The sequence below is a fragment of the Salvelinus alpinus genome, chromosome 8 (assembly GCF_045679555.1).
Source record: "Salvelinus alpinus chromosome 8, SLU_Salpinus.1, whole genome shotgun sequence".
NCBI classification, from domain to species: domain Eukaryota; kingdom Metazoa; phylum Chordata; class Actinopteri; order Salmoniformes; family Salmonidae; genus Salvelinus; species Salvelinus alpinus.
Window position 1 is genome coordinate 16,176,882 of NC_092093.1, and position 26,769 is coordinate 16,203,650.

Consider the following 26,769-nt stretch of genomic DNA (forward strand, 5'->3'; position numbering starts at 1 on the left):
GTTTAGGCAAATATTAGCTCTTATTGGGGGACTTTGACTGTGGGAAATCACCTCCCCAGTCAGCCTATTGTGCGTATTGACGTTCACATTGCAATGTACAGCTTTACCTAATGATTGGGGATCAATGACATACACATAGTAGGTTGACTGGTACAATAAATGTGGCTCAATTCACAGTGGTTTCAGAGTTCTGCAATAAGAGCTACGATGCTAAAGTTCTCTGGGGTTCACGGAGTCAGTAGGCTGATACCCGATGTCATTGATCCACAATCCATAGATTTTTTATTTATTTTATTTATTTCACCTTTATTTAACCAGGTAGGCTAGTTGAGAACAAGTTCTCATTTGCAACTGCGACCTGGCCAAGATAAAGCATAGCAGTGTGAACAGACAACACAGAGTTACACATGGAGTAAACAATAAACAAGTCAATAACATGGTAGAAAAAAAGAGAATCTATATACAATGTGTGCAAAAGGCATGAGGTAGGCAATAAATCGAATAATTACAATTTAGCAGATTAACACTGGAGTGATAAATCATCAGATGATCATGTGCAAGAAGAGATACTGGTGTGCAAAAGAGCAGAAAAGTAAATAAATAAAAGCAGTATGGGGGGTGAGGTAGGTAAATTGGGTGGGTAGTTTACAGATGGACTATGTACAGCTGCAGCGATCGGTTAGCTGCTCGGATAGCAGATTTTTAAAGTTGTTGAGGGAGATAAAAGTCTCCAACTTCAGAGATTTTTGCAATTCGTTCCAGTTGCAGGCAGCAGAGAACTGGAAGGAAAGGCGTCCAAATGAGGTTTTGGCTTTAGGGATGATCAGTGAGATACACCTGCTGGAGCGCGTGTTGCGGGTGGGTGTAGCCATCGTGACCAGTGAACTGAGATAAGGCGGCACTTTACCTAGCATAGCCTTGTAGATGACCTGGAGCCAGTGGGTCTGACGACGAACATGTAGCGAGGGCCAGCCGACTAGGGCATACAGGTCGCAGTGGTGGGTCGTATAAGGTGCTTTAGTAACAAAACGAATGGCACTGTGATAAACTGCATCCAGTTTGCTGAGTAGAGTATTGGAAGCTATTTTGTAGATGACATCGCCGAAGTCGAGGATCGGTAGGATAGTCAGTTTTACTAGGGTAAGTTTGGCGGCGTGAGTGAAGGAGGCTTTGTTGCGGAATAGAAAGCCGATTCTTGCTTTGATTTTGGATTGGAGATGTTTGATATGAGTCTGGAAGGAGAGTTTGCAGTCTAGCCAGACACCTAGGTACTTATAGATGTCCACATATTCTAGGTCGGAACCGTCCAGGGTGGTGATGCTAGTCGGGCGTGCGGGTGCAGGCAGCGAACGGTTGAAAAGCATGCATTTGGTTTTACTAGCGTTTAAGAGCAGTTGGAGGCCACGGAAGGAGTGTTGTATGGCATTGAAGCTCGTTTGGAGGTTAGATAGCACAGTGTCCAAGGAAGGGCCGGAAGTATATAGAATGGTGTCGTCTGCGTAGAGGTGGATCAGGGAATCGCCCGCAGCAAGAGCAACATCATTGATGTATACAGAGAAAAGAGTCGGCCCGAGAATTGAACCCTGTGGTACCCCCATAGAGACTGCCAGAGGACCGGACAACATGCCCTCCGATTTGACACACTGAACTCTGTCTGCAAAGTAGTTGGTGAACCAGGCAAGGCAGTCATTAGAAAAACCGAGGCTACTGAGTCTGCCAATAAGAATATGGTGATTGACAGAGTCGAAAGCCTTGGCCAGGTCGATGAAGACGGCTGCACAGTAATGTCTTTTATCGATGGCGGTTATGATATCGTTTAGTACCTTGAGCGTGGCTGAGGTGCACCCATGACCGGCTCGGAAACCGGATTGCACAGCGGAGAAGGTACGGTGGGATTCGAGATGGTCAGTGATCTGTTTGTTGACTTGGCTTTCGAAGACCTTAGATAGGCAGGGCAGGATGGATATAGGTCTGTAACAGTTTGGGTCCAGGGTGTCTCCCCCTTTGAAGAGGGGGATGACCGCGGCAGCTTTCCAATCCTTGGGGATCTCAGATGATACGAAGGAGAGGTTGAACAGGCTGGTGATAGGGGGTGCGACAATGGCGGCGGACAGTTTCAGAAATAGGGGGTCCAGATTGTCAAGCCCAGCTGATTTGTATGGGTCCAGGTTTCAGAACATCTGCTATCTGGATTTGGGTAAAGGAGAAGCTGGGGAGGCTTGGGCGAGTAGCAGCGGGGGGGGGGGCGGGGCTGTTGGCCAAGGTTGGAGTCGCCAGGAGGAAGGCATGGCCAGCCATTGAGAAATGCTTGTTGAAGTCTTCGATTATCACGGATTTATCGGTGGTGACCGTGTTACCTAGCCTCAGTGCAGTGGGCAGCTGGGAGGAGGTGCTCTTGTTCTCCATGGACTTTACAGTATCCCAGAACTTTTTGGAGTTAGAGCTACAGGATGCAAATTTCTGCTTGAAAAAGCTGGCCTTTGCTTGCCTGACTGACTGCGTGTATTGGTTCCTGACTTCCCTGAACAGTTGCATATCGCGGGGGCTCTTCGATGCTATTGCAGTTCGCCACAGGATGTTTTTGTGCTGGTCGAGGGCAGTCAGGTCTGGAGTGAACCAAGGGCTATATCTGTTCTTGGTTCTGCATTTTTTGAACGGAGCATGCTTGTCTAATATGGTGAGGAAGTAACATTTAAAGAATGACCAGGCATCCTCAACTGAAGGGATGAGGTCAATATCCTTCCAGGGTACCCGGGCCAGGTCGATTAGAAAGGCCTGCTCGCAGAAGTGTTTTAGGGAGCGTTTGACAGTGATGAGGGGTGGTCGTTTGACCGCGGACCCGTGGCGGATACAGGCAATGAGGCAGTGATCGCTGAGATCTTGATTGAAGACAGCAGAGGTGTATTTGGAGGGCAGGTTGGTCAGGATAATGTCTATTAGGGTGCCCATGTTTACGGATTTAGGGTTGTACCTGGTGGGTTCCTTGATGATTTGTGTGAGATTGAGGGCATCAAGCTTGGATTGTAGGACTGCCGGGGTGTTAAGCATATCCCAGTTTAGGTCACCTAACAGAACAAACTCTGAAGCTAGATGGGGAGCGATCAATTCACAGATGGTGTCCAGGGCACAGCTGGGAGCTGAGGGGGGTCGGTAGCAGGCGGCAACAGTGAGAGACTTATTTCTGGAGAGATTAATTTTTAAAATTAGAAGTTCGAACTGTTTGGGCATAGACCTGGAAAGTATGACAGAACTTTGCAGGCTATCTCTGCAGTAGATTGCAACTCCTCCCCCTTTGGCAGTTCTATCTTGACGGAAAGTGTTATAGTTGGGTATGGAAATCTCAGAATTTTTGGTGGCCTTCCTAAGCCAGGAGATGATGCTGTACAGTGAAATAAGTATGCCCCTAATGCTATTCTAAAGTCTAATACATCCAATGTGGTTTCAACAGATTTTTGTCAAATTAACAGATTTTTGTCTTTTGTTGAATTTATATAAGAACATTCCAACCTCGTTTAGCATCATCTATTCCATTATGGCATGATTCCACAAATTCTATTATTTGCATGACTTTTATTTATTTTAAAGGCAAACTCCAAATTCCACTATTGTGGCTAATCGTTTTTGTGGCTAGCTTCACATAACTTGCACCATGCTCTGATCAAGTCAGGTAAGTGACTCTGCACCAATGCTCTCTGACTAGGCTATTTCTCTTCTCATACTGTATGTCTTCAACAATGTTTGAGGCAATCATTTTAGGAAACAGTACAAGTTAGTGTTGCAACACAAGTTTTATTCAGAGTAAGAGATGTTAACACCAGCATGATAAAAATCGTACAAACGTCACAATTTCAAATGAAATATCATAGCAACATGTGATTTTAAACATATACAACAAAAATTATAGATCAACAAAAATCATGCCATGTGGTACCAAAATTAAGTTGGAAAGTTTGCAAGAGGGGACAGGGGAAAGGAGAGAAGGAAATACATTTTGTATAAAATAATTTTCATCAAAGCATTACTCAAAATAAATTATAATTGTAGCAGTTTAATAAATTCATGAATTCCCAAATATTCATACGAAAATTATTCTGCATTCTAGCATGTGACATGTTAGTGTTCTGTATGTAAATAATTACAGATAAACTTTAACATTTGATATTACAATATGAACTGACTGTTGGTGAGCAGCAGATTTGTGCTTAAAATTCCCATTTCCTTTGTATTAGTAAGAATAATTGACTAAAGAAAAATAGTAGAAGCTGTCGATCTATCTAAAGCTTTGCTATATTGGCAATAAGCTGCTGACACAAAGCTTTAGACACGGACATGAGGAGTCATATGGAATGTGGACCTCTAGTCTAGTAGAAGTCCACATTCCACCTGTGAGATCAGGTCAATGACTATAGCACCCTCAGGTTGACTATCAAAAAGGGATGTCTGAAGTGAACTTGACTCACGGAGCTCTGTCTCGTTGACTCCACACACTAACTTACTTCCACAAACGTCTTACGTGAATCATTCTCTCTATTTACCCATATTCATACTCGCATTAAGTGCATGCACGATAAACTGTATTAAAGAACACATTTATAATCCATTAGTAGAGTCATCTTCAGCAAGTGCAAGTCACATGGTAATGCCAATTTGTAGAGGAAATTGAATTAGTAATAAGCACATACTATGTAAGGATAGATTACTGCAGTTGGCTGATGTTTAAAAGATAACGGCATTATAGGGGGCTGACATTGACACTTACATTGCATTAGAATGGTGTTTTTAAAGGTCAAATTCAGCTGTTTTTATCTCAATATCAAATCCTTTCTGGGCAACAAGTAGGTTACTGTGATTGTTTTCAATTAAAATGGTCAAAAATAAACAAAAATAGCTTCTCAGCAAAGAGCAATTTCTCAAGCAATAATTTTTCTTGGACTGTCTGGGAGTGGTCTGAGTGGGGAAGGGAAAACTGAAAACTAGCTGTTATTGGCAGAGAGATTTGGAACTCGCTTTCTTATTAGTCTTTTAACTAATTTATGGCCAAAACTCCATCCCACCAAAACAGGCAGAAATTTCAGGCTGTCTTTTAAAACAGCTCTTACACGAAAAGGGCATTATCATAATTTTCACAATTTCACAGTATTATTCCAAACTCATTGTGCGGAAATATATATGAAACACAGAAAAATCATGTTTTTGACTGCATTGGGCCTTTAAGTACTATGAATACATTTATTACGGGTGTCTCCTAGAAAGTGATTGCAATTTACTCATGAAATTGTCATCAATCATAGAAACAATCACGGACCACTATTACCAATATCACTGTTGTTGGTTAGCATTCTTTGCTGTTATATTTGATATCAATAACATATTTTTTTACCAATATATCCACTTTTAGGACTGAATCAAAGAGCAGTCTTTATCTCATGTAATGTGTTGTGGCTCAGACACATAGATGCATGATCGCAAAGACATTTCAACTGAACAAGTGCAATAATATACTATGATTAATGAAGGACGTTGACCCTGTAAGTCGAGCGCATCAATCAGCCTTTATAAAGATAACTTTTCTACAAAACCTCTGACCATCAATTTGAGCTTTCAAGTACCTCTTTAAGTTTCAATCAAAACATCAAAACATGGAAACAAAGGTGTCCCTGTGCAAAATTTAACACGAAAAGAACGAAACTCATTAACTCATCCATCGTTCATTTTGGAACTGATCTCCCCATGTTGAATTCCTAAAACATGATTGTATTAAAAGATTTATACAAAACTTAATACATTTACATTGTTAGTAAAAAGATTTTTATCAGCTATAATTTCATTTATAAGAAATTGCATATACCCAAACTTTTTCTATATCGATTGCATCCCATATCTAAACAAGTGGTGTAATCATTGTTATACCAATATTGCTGATAAGTGGTCCTACTAAGTATTCAATAGAATTAAAATAAATGAGTAATGCTAGATTGTCTCCTTTATATTTTCCATAGCCATTGGTCGTTGGACATCTCGCTGTGTGTTTTTAACAACACAGATAACTAAGTATTTTAATTTCAAACTAAATGAAGTATAGTCCTTCTAGGTTATGGGAGTTGGACATCTCGCTGTGTGTTTTTAACAACACAGATTACTAAGTCTTTTTATTTCCAACTAAATGAAGTATAGTCCTTCTAGGTTATGGGAGTTGTACCAGTTAGTAGTTTCCGTGTCATGATGTTTCAAATGTGTCATATTTATACATGGTTTCTTCTTAGACTTGATTTAAACACAGACATTATTATTAGTGTTCACACAGACCACTGAAGACAAAGAGTTTTTCAAACATTGTTACAAAAATCAATACATTTACATCCATTTAAACAATCTTCACACCAAAGGTCATTTTTGTTTTCTATGACATACTTAGAGAAAAGCTTATCTAAAAATGATTGGTCCTCACATTGCCCTCATCTGGCTCCCCACCCGTGGCACTCAGTTTTGATTGGTCCTCACATTGCCCTCATCTGGCTCCCCGCCCGTGGCACTCAGTTTTGTCCTTTTTATCAATATCGTTAAAATAATGAATGATACAAGCTTACAATTAATAAATACATATACACTAAAATGTGCATACATTAGCAGCTATAAACAGTACATCACATTATATTAGGTCATATGAAAATGTACAAAACGGGAATGTTCTTTGAAACTTTTGCCATTGGGAACTATTTTTAAAGCAAGGCAAAAAACCCATTACAATGGAGCTCAGAGCATTACAGCATAATGAATAAAATAAATACTACGGTAAATTACAGCAGCAACAATCATAATCCATTCTCTTTTGACTTTTATTTGTTGCTTTAACATCATTTGATTTGGCCTCAGACTGGGCCTTTTGGCCAGAAGATAGGCTACTACACTTGGATGCCTTGCACTGCTTGTTTGATGTTCTCCAATAGTTCCTTGTTCTCTGGACTCTGGTATTGGTCCTGATGGGTGTACATGTCTGTCAAAGTACTCACATAAGTGTCAAAGTTTTGTTCATTCATTGGCTCCTGTGAGGGGGGAAAAACACCAATAAGGACAGTGGTGCATAGTGTACGTACAGCAGTCAGATTCAGTATGGTTTCATTGTGATGGTCAATTCATTTTGTTTTCAGAGAGAATGGAGGGAAATGAAAATTGATCAGGGAAGGACATTGACAGCTGCAAACATTGTCAGGACAGTATGGTGGGTTGTATTAACACAGTATATGAGGTTGTACTAACACAGTATAGTGGGGTTGTACTAACACAGTATAGTGAGGTTGTACTAACACAGTATAGTGGGGTTGTACTAACACAGTATAGTGGGGTTGTACTAACACAGTATAGAGAGGTTGTACTAACACAGTATAGTGAGGTTGTACTAACACAGTATAGTGGGATTGTACTAACACAGTATAGTGGGGTTTTACTAACACAGTATAGTGAGGTTGTACTAACACAGTATAGTGAGGTTGTACTAACACAGTATAGTGAGGTTGTACTAACACAGTATAGTGGGGTTGTACTAACACAGTATAGTGGGGTTGTACTAACACAGTATAGTGGGGTTGTACTAACACAGTATAGTGAGGTTGTACTAACACAGTATAGTGGGGTTGTACTAACACAGTATAGTGGGGTTGTACTAACACAGTATAGTGGGGTTGTACTAACACAGTATAGTGGGGTTGTACTAACACAGTATAGTGAGGTTGTACTAACACAGTATAGTGAGGTTGTACTAACACAGTATAGTGGGGTTGTACTAACACAGTATAGTGGGGGTTGCTACTTAACACAGTATAGTGGGGTTGTACTAACACAGTATTCAGTGAGGTTGTACTTAACACAGTATAGTGGGGTTGTACTAACACAGTATAGTGAGGTTGTACTAACACAGTATAGTGGGGTTGTACTTAACACAGTATAGTGAGGTTGTACTCATACTACAGTATAGTGGGGTTGTACTAACACAGTATAGTGAGGTTGTACTAATACAGTATAGTGGGGTTGTACTAACACAGTATAGTGAGGTTGTACTAATACAGTATAGTGGGGTTGTACTAACACAGTATAGTGAGGTTGTACTAATACAGTATAGTGGGGTTGTACTAACACAGTGTGGTTGGGTTGTACTAAGTGTGTATATACAATACTTAATCAAATTAATAAAATCTGACAATTTCCATAGTCATATGTACAGTACAGTTCATCTAATGCAACTCCAAACCATCCCTAGTCAGTGTAGATTATTTTGATCATCTCATGGAATGGATGGATGTTTGATGCTTAGCTTATGCAGTGGAAATGATGACATTACATACATAAATGAGCTAATGTAACGTGGGAGTTGTGGGAGCCATTTCTCAGACAGGAAGACACAATGTAACAGGAGAAGACAAAGAGACATTGAATTATGCAATAGTGGGCTGAACAAACTTGGTCCTATAACTGGGTTATAATACAGTTTAAATATGGCTTGTTGTGTTACTCCAACATGACCACTGCCTTATGTCATGGGACACTTGAATCATAGTATAACGCAGCAACATGTATGGATAATTGTGATGCATACACAGAGTGTTCACGAGTATAGGAGGAACACTAAAGGGAGGAAGGTGATGATAGTGCAGAATTAAAGGATAATAATTAGACTATGAAATGGAATCTCTTACTCTGTGGGGCATCTGTAAACAGCAGCTATGTTTAACTGGGGCCTCTTTCTGTGGCATCGGTTTCTACAGGAAGAGGTGTGAAGAGAATAGAGATAGAATTCTATTAGCCTGCTGTACAAAAAGGAGCAACATTCTAGCCTGGTCGCAGATCTTTTTGTGCTATCTTGCTAATAGTTGTTGTCATATCATGACGTTTGGCATAACAATGACTATGTCAGTTAGCTAAGGCACAAACGGATATGGCTCCACACTAGCAAAATGCGTTATAACCGTAATAAAACGTGATCCCCTTGCGGGAATCGGTGGCGAACAGGGAGCCATATTCAGAGGGAGGGATTTCAGTTATTAATAAGCAACTTTGGTGCCTTTTAGATCAGGCAGTATCCAATCAGCCCTGTTCGTCTTCATACACAAGAGGTGTTATTGGATAATACAGGCACATGACACAACAAGGCAGCGGGGGGGGGGGGGGGGGGGGCATTAGTAATTACTAGTCTGTAAGGGAAGTGTTGTAGCACAGAAGCCCATGAACAGCTGAGAAAATAAGTGACAAACAGAAAGAAGCAGATGAGGAAACCCAACTATGTCATTGGAGTCTGCCCTTATGTCAGTTACTCTTTGCAATGATTTTTACAGCATTACATAACATGTATATTTTCATATGTTTCAAGTGTTCCATTTCAGGCATCAGCAAACAATCACTATGGAAATAAACATATCCAATTTGGTAGAATGAGTGGAATAAGCCGATATCATGATATGACCATGTCTTGTTTTAACTCGGTTACATTGACTAATCAAATACAAATGGCCCTGGGTTTCAACCGTTCTTTTATAGCTCAGTGGTTTCAACACACTTCCAATTATGGAACATGAAATTGGCATGCTCTCAAGTGTACCATCTACGATCTCTTTATTCCCTAACCCCACATCCTATTCCCCCGTAACCCTTTTCTTTATTTCTATGGCATCCCCCCACCTTAGTAGCTCTGACTCTGCTGATAGCTACTTTACTGAGGAGAAGTGTACTTACTATGACTGTGACATGTGGTTATCCCACCTAGCTATCTTAAGATGAATGCACTAACTGTCGCTCTGGATAAGAGTGTCCACTAAATTAAATGAAATCAAATGTATTTATAAAGCCCCTTTTACATCAGCAGATGTCACAAAGTTCTTGTCCAGCTCAGATGTCACAAAGTGCTTATCCAGCTCAGATGTCACAAAGTGCTTATCCAGCTCAGATGTCACAAAGTGCTTATCCAGCTCAGATGTCACAAAGTGCTTATCCAGCTCAGATGTCACAAAGTGCTTATCCAGCTCAGATGTCACAAAGTGCTTATCCAGCTCAGATGTCACAAAGTGCTTATCCAGCTCAGATGTCACAAAGTGCTTATCCAGCTCAGATGTCACAAAGTGCTTATCCAGCTCAGATGTCACAAAGTGCTTATCCAGAAAATGTAAATGCAGCTTAGATCATTAGTTGATACAGTGCTTGTCTGACAGTAACTGTTATAGGCCAGGTGGTGCCAGGTTGTGCCAGGTTGTGTTGGTACGTACCATATGTGGGAGCTGGATATTAGCTAAGCTGTTGATGAGAGAGTGGCTGAGGTTGGCTAGCTCGTGCAGTAGGGAGTCATTCTGCTGCTCAATCACTTTGTTCTCGTCCTCTATGGACTTCAGGTTAGTCTCCATAGTGGTGATCTGGGAAAGGGGAAAAAGACATTGTATTTAGATGAAGCACTGTGATATTCAGTTTGACAAGAGGGTTTTGACTGACACTGAGGCACTTCCTAATATGCATGCCATTTTCGTATCGCAGTTACTTGGGGGGTTGAAACATCAACGTCTAAGCTTTAATCCAGCAACCTGTTTCAAAATTTGCCCAAACTCAGCCTTACTTACTACCCTATAATAAATAATGAATAATAATGAATGAATCTCAAATGAATAATGAATGAATCTTACTTGTGTCCTAAGTTTAATCATGTCTGATTCCACTTGATTGTTCGATTCGTTTAGATCTTTGATTTCTTCATCCAGCTGTTTGATTTCCTCATCTTTTTCTATTCCTAGAAGAAAGGAAATATGAATTGGAATTTAATATTTGATTAAGCTTGAATATTTGTTGAGTAAACCAGCTAGTGGCCTAGTTCCTGCTGGTATTAGAGCGTTAGCTTACCTTTGCTTGCCCGTTGCTTGATTGTCAACATTTCAACTCCAGTCATTCTGGCTTTCTTCATGGCAGAGGTGGCACGGGGACAGCCAGAGAGACTGGTGAATAAAATCACATGACATGACTCCAACGCTGGTCTCAAGCACATCATTTACATTCTTGATCTGGTACTTGATTATACATTTATACACAGTTGCTTGTGTACATCACAGCCGTGCAGAGCCGCACCCACCTCCGATGTGTCAGGAAGCTCCCACTGACATGTCCCGATCCATCGCAGCCCGGGGTTGGGCACGACATGCCATCTGTCTTCCCGGACTTCCAGGCAAACTGGGAGCCGTTAACGTAGCCGTCCTTCTGCCGTTTGGCCGCCAGGGGGCAGCCTGACGCGCTGCGGTGGGACGCGTACTTCCCCGTCACATGACCCTGTCCGTCACAGCCTGGGACGGGACACCTGGGGAAAGGAGGGGTCACAACCTCGCTCATCTCACCTGCAGCACACCTGCACCTGCTAACTGTGATTCACAGTGAAATTACTAGAAAAATATTAGCTACTCTAATAAAAACCATCCCCCAGGTTATAACATTTACCCGTGGTTTTACATTGGTATGTCCTTCAGAGTGACATTTGGGCTGATTTAGAATGAGCACAGCGTGTCTGGGGACCGCTCCTCCCCGGCAGTGGGGAGATCAGTGTTAATTATGATTGAAATGTTAATGATGATGATACTGTAGATCCAGTGAACATCGCAGGGATAGAGGTGGCAGCAACAGCAACAGTTTTGCAGAGATTGGGTGATTGGGTGATTGGGTGAATGGGTGATTGGGTGATTCGCGGCAAGGTAATATTCACTTAATTTTATGGCAATACTTTACCAAATGCCAGAAGTATCTGAAAGATAATCTTACTGTACTGTACTCACTACGTGTACCACCCTGGCTGTAGGGAAATATGAGGTGAAATACAGGACTATGGCTTCGAGAATATGACAAATTAACAAGATACGATACACTATCCATCCCTTCCAAAGCCACACCTGATTGGCTCCTGGTCGTCCTTGTCCTCCTTGCTGTGCAGTATCTTGATCCCGCTCTTCTTGGCCCGTGGACAGCCTGACAGACTAGAGGGGAAAGGTCTTGTGCAGTTCACTACCATCTTAAGAGTATGATTACAACGTCAGTGCATGTGGAGTTCATCACTTCTCAGAATCTGTAAAGTCAGTTTCAGATGATTTCAAGACAAACCATGTAGCCTATAGACCCCTTTCTGTGTCAAGAGGGCGATGCCTGCAAGTTGGAGCTATTCTACTGTATTTTAGTCAATGCCATTCCGACATTGCTCATCCTAATATTTATATGTTTCTTAATTACATTCTTTTACTTTTAGATTTGTGTGTATTGTTGTGAATTGTTAGATATTACTGCACTGTTGGAGCTAGAAACACAAGCATTTTGCTACACCCACAATAACATTGCTAAATATGTGTATGTGACCAATCAAATTTGATTTGAAGGGGGAGTTCTTATAGACCGCCAGCAAAAAAAGCCTCTATTTAGATGTTGCTTATGAGTGAATTTCACACTCCTTTTGGATTGTAATTGTATTTTAAGGCTTGTATGAATGCCCTGCTTAATATAATGTCTGTGTCATCATCACAAGTCAACTGCATTATACTTACCACTTCAACCAGTAAAATGGCTCTTTGGCTAGCTTTTGCTACAGCCTATATCGATGAGCTTTAGCATTCTAGCTAACAACTACTACTACTACTACTACTACTACTTTCCAAATTAGATATTTTGCAAAGATCACAACCAAATGCAATCTAAGCGACTGTTAAAGCAAAAATCAAAACCTAATTGTAAGCGTATGAGAAGCCCATTTTATTAGAAGTAATAAAAAATGTAATCTAGGCGATGTTGAATGGGCACAGATGACGGTGGCTTTTTCACTGCCGACAAGAGTTGCGCGCATCTATGCATGACGTCAGTGTGTCGTGTACGGAAAAGGGTCTATACAAAGACATTTATAGACGGTTATAAATTACTATCAGAGCTTAGTGGAACTGAAAACAGATAAGTCTAAACAATCCACACACCAATCCAGCTGTCAGGTATACAAAATATGTCATATACTGTACACTTAGTGTACAAAACATTAGGACATCCATGACATACTGTAGCAGACTGACCAGGTGAAAGCTATGATCCCTTATTGATGTCACCTCTTAAATCCTCTTCAACCAGTGTAGATGAAGGGGAGGAGACAGGTTAAAGAAGGATGTTTAAGCCTTAAGACATGGATTGTGTATGTGCGCCATTCAATGCGTGGATGGGCAAGACTAAATATTTAAGTGCCTTTGAACGGGGTATGGTAGTAGGTGCCAGGTGCACCGGTTCGAGTGTGTCAAGAACTGCTGGGTTTTTCACGCTCAACAGTTTCCTGTGGGTATCAAGAATGGTCCACCATCCAAAGGACATCCAGCCAACTTGACACAACTGTCGGAAGCATTGGAGTCAACATGGGCGTAAAATGCTGTGTACTACTCCCTTCACAGAACAGCGGAAACTGGCTCTAACCAGAATGGAAAGAGGAGTGGGAGGCCCCAATGCACATCTGAGCAAGAGGACAAGTACATTAGAGTGTCTAGTTCGAGAAACAGACACCTCACAAGTCCTCAACAGGCAGCTTCATGAAATAGTACCCGCAAAACACCAGTCTCAATGTCAACAGTGAAGAGGATGCTGGCCATCTAGGCAGAGTTGAAAGAAAAAGCCATATCTCAGACTGGGCAAAAGAACACAGACACTGGACAGAGGAACTCTGCCTAGAAGGCCAGCATCCCGGAGTCGCCTCTTCACTGTTGACATTGAGACTGGTGTTCTCAAACTAGATGTACTTGTCCTCTTGCTCAGTTGTGCACTGGGGCCTCCCACTCCTCTTTCTATTCTGGTTATAGGCAGTTTGCGCTGTTCTGTGAAGGGAGTAGTACACGCGTTGTATGAGATCTTCAGTTTCTTGGAAATTTCTCGCTTGGAATAGCCTTCATTTCTCCGAACAAGAATAGACTGACGAGTTTCAGAAGAAAGATTTTTGATTTTGGCCATTTTGAGCCTGTAATCAAACCCACAAATGCTGATGCTCCAGATACTCAACTAGTCTAAAGGAGGACAGTTTTATTGCTTCTTTAATCAGGACAACAGTTTTCAGCTGTGCTAACATAATTGCAAAAGTTTTTTTTAATGATCAATTAGCCTTTTAAAATGATAAACTTGGATTAGCTAACACAACGTGCCATTGGAACACAGGAGTGATGGTTGCTGATAATAGGCCTCTGTACGCCTATGTAGATATTCCATTAAAAAAACTGCCATTTCCAGCTTTATTTATGATCAATTGGATGTTATTTTAATGAACAAAATAGTGCTTTTCTTTCAAAAACAAGGACATTTCTAACTGACCCCAAATTTTTGAACGGTAGTGTATATGTATATACTAGCCTCGCCCTGCACTACAATCTGAGGTGTTGGGGGCTGCTGAATGTACTGCGTGTCTTTTTGTCATTATGATGGTGTGCAAGCTACCTCCTGTGCGAGGCGTAGTTCCCAGTGATGTGTCCAGACCCGTCACATCCTGGAGTGGGACACCTGGGACAGAGAGGGGACAAGGAGCGTGACTACAGGGGACAGGGTAATACCAAAGCTGACAGCATCGACACTATCAGGCTATTGGTGTGCTGTGAAACTAGAGACTAAAATATAAAACTCATAAAGGTCTACTGTATATCAGAGACATTGAAGGAATAAGGTTCTGCTTACTTGAGGTCTTGCGCATTGGTCATCATCATACTGCAGATGCTTTTGTCAGCTAGCTGGTAGCTGGAGAGACTAGAGAACACACATTGGTCATCATCATACTGCAGATGCTTTTGTCAGCTAGCTGGTAGCTGGAGAGACTAGAGAACACACATTGGTCATCATCATACTGCAGATGCTTTTGTCAGCTAGCTGGTAGCTGGAGAGACTAGAGAACACACATTGGTCATCATCATACTGCAGATGCTTTTGTCAGCTAGCTGGTAGCTGGAGAGACTAGAGAACACACATTGGTCATCATCATACTGCAGATGCTTTTGTCAGCTAGCTGGTAGCTGGAGAGACTAGAGAACACACATTGGTCATCATCATACTGTATATGCTTTTGTCAGCTAGCTGGTAGCTGGAGAGACTAGAGAACACACATTGGTCATCATCATACTGCAGATGCTTTTTTCAGCTAGCTGGTAGCTGGAGAGACTAGAGAACACACATTGGTCATCATCATACTGCAGATGCTTTTGTCAGCTAGCTGGTAGCTGGAGAGACTAGAGAACACACATTGGTCATCATCATACTGCAGATGCTTTTGTCAGCTAGCTGGTAGCTGGAGAGACTAGAGAACACACATTGGTCATCATCATACTGCAGATGCTTTTGTCAGCTAGCTGGTAGCTGGAGAGACTAGAGAACACACATTGGTCATCATCATACTGCAGATGCTTTTGTCAGCTAGCTGGTAGCTGGAGAGACTAGAGAACACACATTGGTCATCATCATACTGCAGATGCTTTTGTCAGCTAGCTGGTAGCTGGAGAGACTAGAGAACACACATTGGTCATCATCATACTGCAGATGCTTTTGTCAGCTAGCTGGTAGCTGGAGAGACTAGAGAACACACATTGGTCATCATCATACTGCAGATGCTTTTGTCAGCTAGCTGGTAGCTGGAGAGACTAGAGAACACACATTGGTCATCATCATACTGCAGATGCTTTTGTCAGCTAGCTGGTAGCTGGAGAGACTAGAGAACACACATTGGTCATCATCATACTGCAGATGCTTTTGTCAGCTAGCTGGTAGCTGGAGAGACTAGAGAACACACATTGGTCATCATCATACTGCAGATGCTTTTGTCAGCTAGCTGGTAGCTGGAGAGACTAGAGAACACACATTGGTCATCATCATACTGCAGATGCTTTTGTCAGCTAGCTGGTAGCTGGAGAGACTAGAGAACACACATTGGTCATCATCATACTGCAGATGCTTTTGTCAGCTAGCTGGTAGCTGGAGAGACTAGAGAACACACATTGGTCATCATCATACTGCAGATGCTTTTGTCAGCTAGCTGGTAGCTGGAGAGACTAGAGAACACACATTGGTCATCATCATACTGCAGATGCTTTTGTCAGCTAGCTGGTAGCTGGAGAGACTAGAGAACACACATTGGTCATCATCATACTGCAGATGCTTTTGTCAGCTAGCTGGTAGCTGGAGAGACTAGAGAACACACATTGGTCATCATCATACTGCAGATGCTTTTGTCAGCTAGCTGGTAGCTGGAGAGACTAGAGAACACACATTGGTCATCATCATACTGCAGATGCTTTTGTCAGCTAGCTGGTAGCTGGAGAGACTAGAGAACACACATTGGTCATCATCATACTGCAGATGCTTTTTTCAGCTAGCTGGTAGCTGGAGAGACGAGAGAACACACATTGGTCATCATCATACTGCAGATGCTTTTGTCAGCTAGCTGGTAGCTGGAGAGACGAGAGAACACACATTGGTCATCATCATACTGCAGATGCTTTTGTCAGCTAGCTGGTAGCTGGAGAGACTAGAGAACACACATTGGTCATCATCATACTGCAGATGCTTTTGTCAGCTAGCTGGTAGCTGGAGAGACTAGAGAACACACATTGGTCATCATCATACTGCAGATGCTTTTGTCAGCTAGCTGGTAGCTGGAGAGACTAGAGAACACACATTGGTCATCATCATACTGCAGATGCTTTTGTCAGCTAGCTGGTAGCTGGAGAGACTAGAGAACACACATTGGTCATCATCATACTGCAGATGCTTTTGTCAGCTAGCTGGTAGCTGGAGAGACTAGAGAACACACATTGGTCATCATCATACTGCAGATGCTTTTGTCAGCTAGCTGGTAGCTGGAGAGACTAGAGAACACACATTGGTCATCATCATACTGCAGATGCTTTTGTCAGCTAGCTGGTAGCTGGAGAGACTAGAGAACACACATTGGTCATCATCATACTGCAGATGCTTTTGTCAGCTAGCTGGTAGCTGGAGAGACTAGAGAACACACATTGGTCATCATCATACTGCAGATGCTTTTGTCAGCTAGCTGGTAGCTGGAGAGACTAGAGAACACACATTGGTCATCATCATACTGCAGATGCTTTTGTCAGCTAGCTGGTAGCTGGAGAGACTAGAGAACACACATTGGTCATCATCATACTGCAGATGCTTTTGTCAGCTAGCTGGTAGCTGGAGAGACTAGAGAACACACATTGGTCATCATCATACTGCAGATGCTTTTGTCAGCTAGCTGGTAGCTGGAGAGACTAGAGAACACACATTGGTCATCATCATACTGCAGATGCTTTTGTCAGCTAGCTGGTAGCTGGAGAGACTAGAGAACACACATTGGTCATCATCATACTGCAGATGCTTTTGTCAGCTAGCTGGTAGCTGGAGAGACTAGAGAACACACATTGGTCATCATCATACTGCAGATGCTTTTGTCAGCTAGCTGGTAGCTGGAGAGACTAGAGAACACACATTGGTCATCATCATACTGCAGATGCTTTTGTCAGCTAGCTGGTAGCTGGAGAGACTAGAGAACACACATTGGTCATCATCATACTGCAGATGCTTTTGTCAGCTAGCTGGTAGCTGGAGAGACTAGAGAACACACATTGGTCATCATCATACTGCAGATGCTTTTGTCAGCTAGCTGGTAGCTGGAGAGACTAGAGAACACACATTGGTCATCATCATACTGCAGATGCTTTTGTCAGCTAGCTGGTAGCTGGAGAGACTAGAGAACACACATTGGTCATCATCATACTGCAGATGCTTTTTTCAGCTAGCTGGTAGCTGGAGAGACTAGAGAACACACATTGGTCATCATCATACTGCAGATGCTTTTGTCAGCTAGCTGGTAGCTGGAGAGACTAGAGAACACACATTGGTCATCATCATACTGCAGATGCTTTTGTCAGCTAGCTGGTAGCTGGAGAGACTAGAGAACACACATTGGTCATCATCATACTGCAGATGCTTTTGTCAGCTAGCTGGTAGCTGGAGAGACTAGAGAACACACATTGGTCATCATCATACTGCAGATGCTTTTGTCAGCTAGCTGGTAGCTGGAGAGACTAGAGAACACACATTGGTCATCATCATACTGCAGATGCTTTTGTCAGCTAGCTGGTAGCTGGAGAGACTAGAGAACACACATTGGTCATCATCATACTGCAGATGCTTTTGTCAGCTAGCTGGTAGCTGGAGAGACTAGAGAACACACATTGGTCATCATCATACTGCAGATGCTTTTGTCAGCTAGCTGGTAGCTGGAGAGACTAGAGAACACACATTGGTCATCATCATACTGCAGATGCTTTTGTCAGCTAGCTGGTAGCTGGAGAGACTAGAGAACACACATTGGTCATCATCATACTGCAGATGCTTTTGTCAGCTAGCTGGTAGCTGGAGAGACTAGAGAACACACAAACACACAAGGATGACAGTAGATAACACAATGATGACATTAGATTCAGGGGCGCAACTTTCACTGGGGACGGAGGGACATGTCCCGCTCACATTCTGAAATTGCATTTTTGTCCGCCCCAGTTTTATCAATGGAATGTGATACAAAACGAGGCTACGGTGTGCTTTAGGACCATGCGGTCGGGTAAACTATTTGGAGTGTTAATCCGACTGGATAAAGAATATAATAATAATAATTATAATATTCCCCCCACTTCTAAAACCAAAGTTGCGCCCCTGATTTAAATTACACAGAATGATAACATTAGAGTACACACAATGATGACATTAGAGTACACACAATGATAACATTAGATTACACACAATGATAACATTAGATTACACACAATGATGACATTAGATTACACACAATAATGACATTAGAGTACACACAATGATGACATTAGATTACACACAATGATGACATTAGATTACACACAATGATGACATTAGAGTACACACAATGATGACATTAGAGTACACACAATGATGACATTAGATTACACACAATGATAACATTAGATTACACACAATGATGACATTAGATTACACACACGGATAACATTAGATTACACACAATGATGACATTAGATTACACACAATGATAACATTAGATTACACACAATGATAACATTAGATGAGGAAAATGATCACTAGGTAAAGGTATAAAGGCTGTAAAGTAGTAACGAGGTGATGAGGAAATAAGCTTGTTTTGGCCTTACGTGATGAGCTCCTCCTTGCCCTCCTTGCAGGGGGCGTACTTGTGTTTTGGGCTGGGCATGGTCACGTCCCCTCCGTAGTGATGCTCATCTAGAAGGTCCTGGAACGGGTCCAGGTCCTCCTCCTGGTGGAGGGATGAAAGAAAAGAAGACTACATCATGTCACAATGGAGACCATAGATTCATATTGCACGTCCTAGATTATTTGTTTCATTGCATGATTATAATTCATATTCACATCTCACATCCCATTTTTTTTTAAATTACTCAGCAGATCCTTTTACTTATATTTATAAAGCAATTATCCCAAAGAAACCCTCTCCTCTTAATCTGTGTACTCATGCTCCACTTGTAAAAACTGCCTTAATTTTGCTGGACCCCAGGAAGAGTAGCTGCTAATCGGGATCCATAATAAATACAAATACAAAATACTGGAATTGTTTAATCCATGCTCAATTAGCAAGCCCAATAACTCTTACGATTAAACCCCTCAACTTCAAGCGTTTTAATCAGACACTGCAAATGTATAAATGTACTGCTTGGTTTGCTTTGTGTAATATCAGAGATTCAGAGTACAAGGTGTAAAGATGATCTACCAGCCATTAATCATATAATGCTGCTGATCCTCAATGTATCTCCCCACAGGAGGCTGCTGAGGGGAGGATTGCTCATAATAATGGCTGGAACGGGGTGAATGGAATGGCATCAAACACATGGAAACCATGTATTTTGATGTATTTGATACCATTCCATGAATTCCGCTCCAGTCATTACCACGAGCCCATCCTCCCCAATGAAGGTGCCAACAACCTCCTGTGATCTCACCAACCATGAATCCACAATAGGGCGCTTCACTGATTCATTGGGGGAATCTCAATTGTATTTCCTTGATTCCTCATCTCTTTTTTCCTTCCCTGCCTCTCCGAGGGAAGGAACCTCATCTTCTGCTCTGTGTCTTGAGAAGCAGGGTGTGAGGAATAAAAGAAAAACAATTGAGATTCACCCATTAAGTTAATGCAGTACCAGCAGAATCCACTAGATGTCACTGAAAGACTATCAGTGGATACTGGATACCCCCCCCTCCCTTTCCCCTGGGTGAGCCAAGTCAAATCAGCATTACATGCATAGCCGTGGGAAGTAGTTTGGGGGTGGGGGTGCTGCGATGTTTTTGCAGAAAAAAATGTCCCTGCTCTGAAGACGTCTATATCGGGCCGCTCATACAGGACTAGCAAAGGCCCAGTGCACTAGTTCCGGGAAATATTTAAACTAAATTAAATGTATTTGAATGTTTTACCAGCATTTGTATCTTGAGTCTGATAAGTATCTGTACAAAACAGTTCATCTAATAATACTTGTGGAATATAAAAATACTTGCTTGATATATGTTTTCCAGTTTCTTGAAATACTTTGCAAATGTAACTCATTCCTATGTGAAGACTGAAATGATCTATTCATTCCTTTTCCATTCCAGTAGACACTCTTATCCAGAGCAACTTACAGTAGTGAGTGCATACATTATCATACTGGTCCCCCATGGGATTCAAACCAACAACCAACAACCAACCAACCAACAACCAACCAACAACCATAGCATTGGACGCACCATGCTCCACCAACTGATCCACATCATCACATCATCACATCATCACATCACCACATCAACACATCACCACATCATCACATCATCACATCACCACATCACCACATCATCACATCATCACATCACCACATCATCACTAACCACTTGGTGTCTGAATGTACTTGATTTTGCATAGTTTTTCTGCATGGTGACGGAACGTCTACAAACCTAGATGACCAGCCTATGTACAATACAATAATGTACACTAAGTGGTTTGTAAAGATGGTAAATTAATACTGCACAAAAAGTGGTTGTTTTCATGTTACTTGATCAAGAAAAATATTTAACTTGATATGGATGTTTTGTGTCTTTGCTCATAACTTTCCATCTTTTGATGTAAATGTTTGAGGACAGGGTTTTGTTCTTTCTGGATTCCATTAGAATGACATCACAGAGAAAGGTAACAACTAACAAGGTAACAACTATTACAATTCCAACATATGAATCTTGCAGGATTCTGTTCCTAATTATACAACTAGCTTTTTTGCCAAAGCATAGGTGCTGGTATGTTTTGTTGTTGCCCGAGCTACAGATGTCTATATCAGTCCGCTAATACTAGAAAAGGCCCAGTGCACTACTTTAGTGAATAAATATTTTTTTATTCAGATTTTTCAGGGGTGCTGCAGCACCCTCAGCACCCCTACTTCCCGCGGCTATGATTACCTGTGTTCTGTCTATGGCTCAATCGGGAATATTGAACGCTCACAGGGAGTAAAATATGTTCTGCATAAACCATCTTTGAATTGTGTCTCCACTGTAAGAGAACATTGAAATAAAATACAGCACCACTCTGTTCAATAGATTTGAATATTGAACACAAAAAAAATAAAAAAATGAATACAATACCCATAATGCTGCGGTCCTTCCCCATACCTCTTTGTGATCGTCGTCGGTGATGCGCTTGATCTTGGTGTAGTCCACGGGCAGATCCCAGCAGTCGGCCTCACTCATCTGGTAGCAGCGGCTGCTGTTGAGCAGGGCCTGGCGCTGGGTGGACATGGGCTGCAGGGGGGTCAGCACCGTGCCACTCCCCTCCGGACCCCCCGGCTGCCCCCGGCTCACACTCAGGTCAAGAGTACTGCTGTCATCCATGTCACCATCAGGACTCTGTCAGAGAGATGGACAAATGGAGGGATTGAGGGAGGGAGGGAGAGGCAGATCAAATTAAAGAAGGATGGAGAAGAGAGCAAGGGAGCACTGTAATTAGATGGTAGGAGGGAAAGAGGAGAGAGAGAATGGAGAGGAGAGAAAAAGCAGAGATGAAGAGAGAGGGTTGAGAGACGGACAAAGCAGAGAGACAGAGAGAGGGTTGAGAGAGAGACAAAGCAGAGAGACAGAGAGAGGGTTGAAAGAGAGACAAAGCAGAGAGAAAGAGAGAGGGTTAAGAGAGAGACAAAGCAGAGACAGAGAGAGATTTGAGGGAGAGACAAAGCAGAGAGACAGATAAGGTTGAGAGAGAGACGAAGCAGAGGCAGAGAGAGTTTTAAGAGAGAGACAAAGCAGAGAGACAGACAGAGGGTTGAGAGAGAGACAAAGCAGAGAGACAGAGATAGGTTTGAGAGAGAGACAAAGCAGAGAGACAGAGATAGGGTTGAGAGAGAGACAAAGCAGAGAGACAGAGATAGGTTTGAGAGAGAGACAAAGCAGAGAGGCAGAAAAAGGGTTGAGAGATGGACAAAGCAAAGAGACAGAGAGAGGGTTGAGAGAGAGACAAAGAAGAGCGACAGTTAAAGGGTTGAGAGAGAGACAAAGCAGAGAGACAGAGAGTTGAGGGAGAGACAAAGCAGGGAGAGATGGTTGAGTGAGACAATGCAGAGAGAAAGAGAGGGAGTTGAGAGAGAGACAAAGCAGAGAGACAGAGAGAGAGAGATAAAGCAGAGAGAGAGAGAGGTTTGAGGAAGAGACAAAGCAGAGAGAAAGAGTGAGGGTTGAGAGAGAGAGACAAAGCAAAGAGACAGATAGGGTTGAGGCAGAGACAAAGCAGAGAGACCGAGAGAGGGTTGAAAGCGAGACAAAGCAGAGACAGAAAGAAAGTTGAGAGAGAGACAAAGCAGAGATACAGAGAGAGGGAGAGAGAGAGACAACGCAAAGAGACAGATAGGGTTGAGAGAGAGAGACAAAGCAAAGAGACAGATAGGGTTGAGGCAGAGACAAAGCAGAGAGACCGAGAGAGGGTTAAGAGACAAAGCAGAGACATAGAGAGGGTTGAGAGAGAGAACAAGGAAGAGAGACAGAGAGAGAGTTGAAATCGAGACAAAGCAGAGACAGAAAGAAGGTTGAGAGAGAGACAAAGCAGAGATACAGAGAGAGGGTTAAGAGACAAAGCAGAGACATAGAGAGGGTTGAGAGAGAACAAGGAAGAGAGACAGAGAGAGAGTTGAGAGAGAGAACAAGGAAGAGAGACAGAGAGAGAGAACAAGGAAGAGAGACAGAGAAGGTTGTGAGAGAGACAAAGCAGAGAGACAGAGAGAGGGTTGAGAGAGAGACAAAGCAAAGACAGACATTGTTGAGAGAGACAAAGCAGAGAGACCGAGAGAGGGTTGAAAGCGAGACAAAGCAGAGACAGAAAGAAGGTTGAGAGAGAGACAAAGCAGAGATACAGAGAGAGGGAGAGAGAGAGACAAAGCAAAGAGACAGATAGGGTTGAGAGAGAGAACAAGGAAGAGAGACAGAGAGAGAGTTGAGAGAGAGAACAAGGAAGAGAGACAGAGAAGGTTGTGAGAGAGACAAAGCAGAGAGACAGAGAGAGAGACAAAGCAAAGACAGACATTGTTGAGAGAGACAAAGCAGAGAGACAGAGAGAGGGTTGAGAGAGAGACAAAGCAATGACAGACAAGGTTGAGAGAGAGACAAAGCAGAGAGACAAATCAGAGAGGATGAGAGATGGTTAAGAGAGAGACAAATCAGAGAGACAGAGAGAGGGTTGAGAGAGAGAGACAAACCAGAGAGAGAGTTGAGAGAGAGAGACAAAGCAGAGAGAAAGAGAGAGGGTTGAGAGAGAGACAAAGCAGAGAGACAGAGAGACGGTTGAGAGAGAGACAGAGAGAGAGTGGAGAGAGAGACTAACCAGAAACAGAGAGAGAGTTGAGAGAGAGAGACAAATCGGAGAGAAAGAGAGAGGTTTGAGAGAAAGACAAAGCAGAAACAGAGAGAAAGTTGAGGGCGAGAAAAAGCAGAGAGACGGATAGAGTGTTGAGAGAGAGAGAGAAGTGGTGTTGGGTGTAAAACATACGACATTATAAAATCCATGTACACAAACAACAAGTGTGCGGTTAAAATCTGCAAAAAACACACACATTTCTTCACACAGGGTCGTGGGGTGAGACAGGGATGCAGCTTAAGCCCCACCCTCTTCAACATATATATCAACGAATTGGCGCGGGCACTAGAACAGTCTGCAGCACCCGGTCTCACCCTACTAGAAACCGAAGTCAAATGTCTACTGTTTGCTGATGATCTGGTGCTTCTGTCACCAACCAAGGAGGGCCTACAGCAGCACCTAGATCTTCTGCACAGATTCTGTCAGACCTGGGCCCTGACAGTAAATCTCAGTAAGACCAAAATAATGGTGTTCCAAAAAAGGTCCAGTCGCCAGAACCACAAATTCCATCTAGACACCGTTGCCCTAGAGCACACAAAAAACTATACATACCTCGGCCTAAACATCAGCACCACAGGTAACTTCCACAAAGCTGTGAACGATCTGAGAGACAAGGCAAAAAGGGCCTTCTATGCCATCAAAAGGAACAAATTTCAACATACCAATTAGGATCTGGCTAAAAATACTTGAATCAGTCATAGAGCCCATTGCCCTTTATGGTTGTGAGGTCTGGGGTCCGCTCACCAACCAAGATTTCACAAAATGGGACAAACACCAAATTGAGACTCTGCATGCAGAATTCTGCAAAAATATCCTCCGTGTACAACGTAGAACACCAAATAATGCATGCAGAGCAGAATTAGGCCGATACCCACTAATTATCAAAATCCAGAAAAGAGCCGTTAAATTCTACAACCACCTAAAAGGAAGTGATTCCCAAACCTTCCATAACAAAGCCATCACCTACAGAGAGATGAACCTAGAGAAGAGTCCCCTAAGCAAGCTGGTCCTAGGGCTCTGTTCACAAACACAAACACACCCCACAGAGCCCCAGGACAACAGCACAATTAGACCCAACCAAATCATGAGAAAACAAAAAGATAATTACTTGACACATTGGAAAGAATTAACAAAAAAACAGAGCAAACTAGAATGCTATTTGGCCCTAAACAGAGAGTACACAGTGGCAGAATACCTGACCACTGTGACTGACCCAAACTTAAGGAAAGCTTTGACTATGTACAGACTCAGTGAGCATAGCCTTGCTATTGAGAAAGGCCGCCGTAGGCAGACCTGGCTCTCAAGAGAAGACAGGCTATGTGCACACTGCCCACAAAATGAGGTGGAAACTGAGCTGCACTTCCTAACCTCCTTCCCAATGTATGACCATATTAGAGAGACATATTTCCCTCAGATTACACAGATCCACAAAGAATTCGAAAACAAATCCAATTTTGATAAACTCCCATATCTACTGGGAGAAATTCCACAGTGTACCATCACAGCAGCAAGATTTGTGACCTGTTGCCACAAGAAAAGGGCAACCAGTGAAGAACAAACACCATTGTAAATACAACCCAACCCACATTATGCTTATTTATTTTAACTTGTGTGCTTTAACCATTTGTACATTGTTACAACACTGTATATATATAATATAACATTTGTAATGTCTTTATTGTTTTGAAACTTCTGTATGTGTAATGTTTACTGTTAATTTGTATTGTTTATTTCACTTTTGTATAATATCTACCTCACTTGCTTTGGCAATGTTAACACATGTTTCCCATGCCAATAAAGCCCCTTGAATTGAATTGAATTGAATTGAGATAAAGGAAGAGACAAAGAGAGAGTTGAAAGAGAGACAAAGCAGAAACAGAGAGAAAGTTGAGAGAGACAAAGCAGAGAGACGGAGAGAGTGCTGAAAGAGAGACAAAGCAGAGAGACAGAGAGAGAGTTGAGAGAAGGTTGTGAGAGAGAGACAAAGCAGAGTGACAGAAAGAGGCTTGAGAGATTGAAAAAGCAGAGAGACAGAGAGAGGCTTGAGAGAGAGACAAAGCAGAGAAACGGAGAGAGGATTGAGAGAGAGACAAAGCAGAGACAAAGAGAGGGTTGGGAAGAGAAAGCAGAGAGACAGAGAGGGTTGAGAGAGAGTGACAGAAAGAGGGTTAAGGGAGAGAGACAGAGAGAGGGTTGAGAGAGAGAAACAACGCAGAAATACAGAGAGAGGGTTTAGAGAGGGACAAATCAGAGAGACAGAGAGACAAAGTAGAGAGAAAGAGAGTTGAGTGAGAGAAAGCAGAGAGACAGAGAGAGTTGAGAGAGAGAGACAATGCAGAGAGACAGACAGAGATAGTTGAGAGAGAGAGACAAACAGAGAGACAGAGAGAGAGTTCAGAGAGAGAGAAAAAGTAGAGATACAGATAGAGTGTTGAGAGAAAGACAAAGCAGAGACAGAGAGAGGGTTTAGAGAGGGACAAAGAAGAGACAGAGAGAGAGACAAAGCAGAGAGAAAGAGAGAGGGTTGAGAGAGAGACAAAGCAGAGAGACAGAGAGAGAGACAAAGCAGAGAGAAAGAGAGAGGGTTGAGAGAGAGACAAAGCAGAGGCAGAGAGAGGGTTGAGAGAGAGAGACAAAGCAGAGAGACGGAGAGAGTTGTGAGAGAGAGACAATGCAGAGAGACAGACAGAGTGTTGAGAGAGAAACAAAGCAGAGAGACGGAGAGAGTTGTGAGAGAGAGACAATGCAGAGAGACAGACAGAGTGTTGAGAGAGAGACAAAGCAGAGAGACAGAGAGAGAGTTGTGAGAGAGAGACTAAGCAGAGAGACAGAGA

The 26,769-nt window shown here is 42.4% G+C and overlaps 1 protein-coding gene across 13 annotated transcripts in view; it reads right to left on the reverse strand.

Annotated features, from left to right (window-relative positions):
• Window positions 1-3,769: 3,769 nt before the first annotated feature.
• LOC139582627 (myelin transcription factor 1-like protein) overlaps window positions 3,770-26,769 on the reverse strand; it is a 111,781-nt gene continuing 88,781 nt past the window's right edge. For 6 of the 13 annotated variants that reach the window (XM_071412784.1, XM_071412781.1, XM_071412779.1 and 3 more), the window contains 11 exons: window positions 21,709-21,942; window positions 19,200-19,348; window positions 14,686-14,754; window positions 14,452-14,514; window positions 11,904-12,002; window positions 11,099-11,320; window positions 10,873-10,964; window positions 10,659-10,762; window positions 10,251-10,394; window positions 8,691-8,753; window positions 3,770-7,043 (listed from right to left, as the gene is read on the reverse strand). In XM_071412784.1, the coding sequence (XP_071268885.1) occupies window positions 6,903-7,043; window positions 8,691-8,753; window positions 10,251-10,394; window positions 10,659-10,762; window positions 10,873-10,964; window positions 11,099-11,320; window positions 11,904-12,002; window positions 14,452-14,514; window positions 14,686-14,754; window positions 19,200-19,348; window positions 21,709-21,942 (1,380 nt within the window). In that variant the 3' untranslated portion in view covers window positions 3,770-6,902. Of the gene's footprint in view, window positions 7,044-8,690; window positions 8,754-10,250; window positions 10,395-10,658; window positions 10,763-10,872; window positions 10,965-11,098; window positions 11,321-11,903; window positions 12,003-14,451; window positions 14,515-14,685; window positions 14,755-19,199; window positions 19,349-21,681; window positions 21,943-26,769 lie in introns of all 13 variants that reach the window. The other 7 variants (XM_071412789.1, XM_071412782.1, XM_071412780.1 and 4 more) reach the window with 6 other exon arrangements.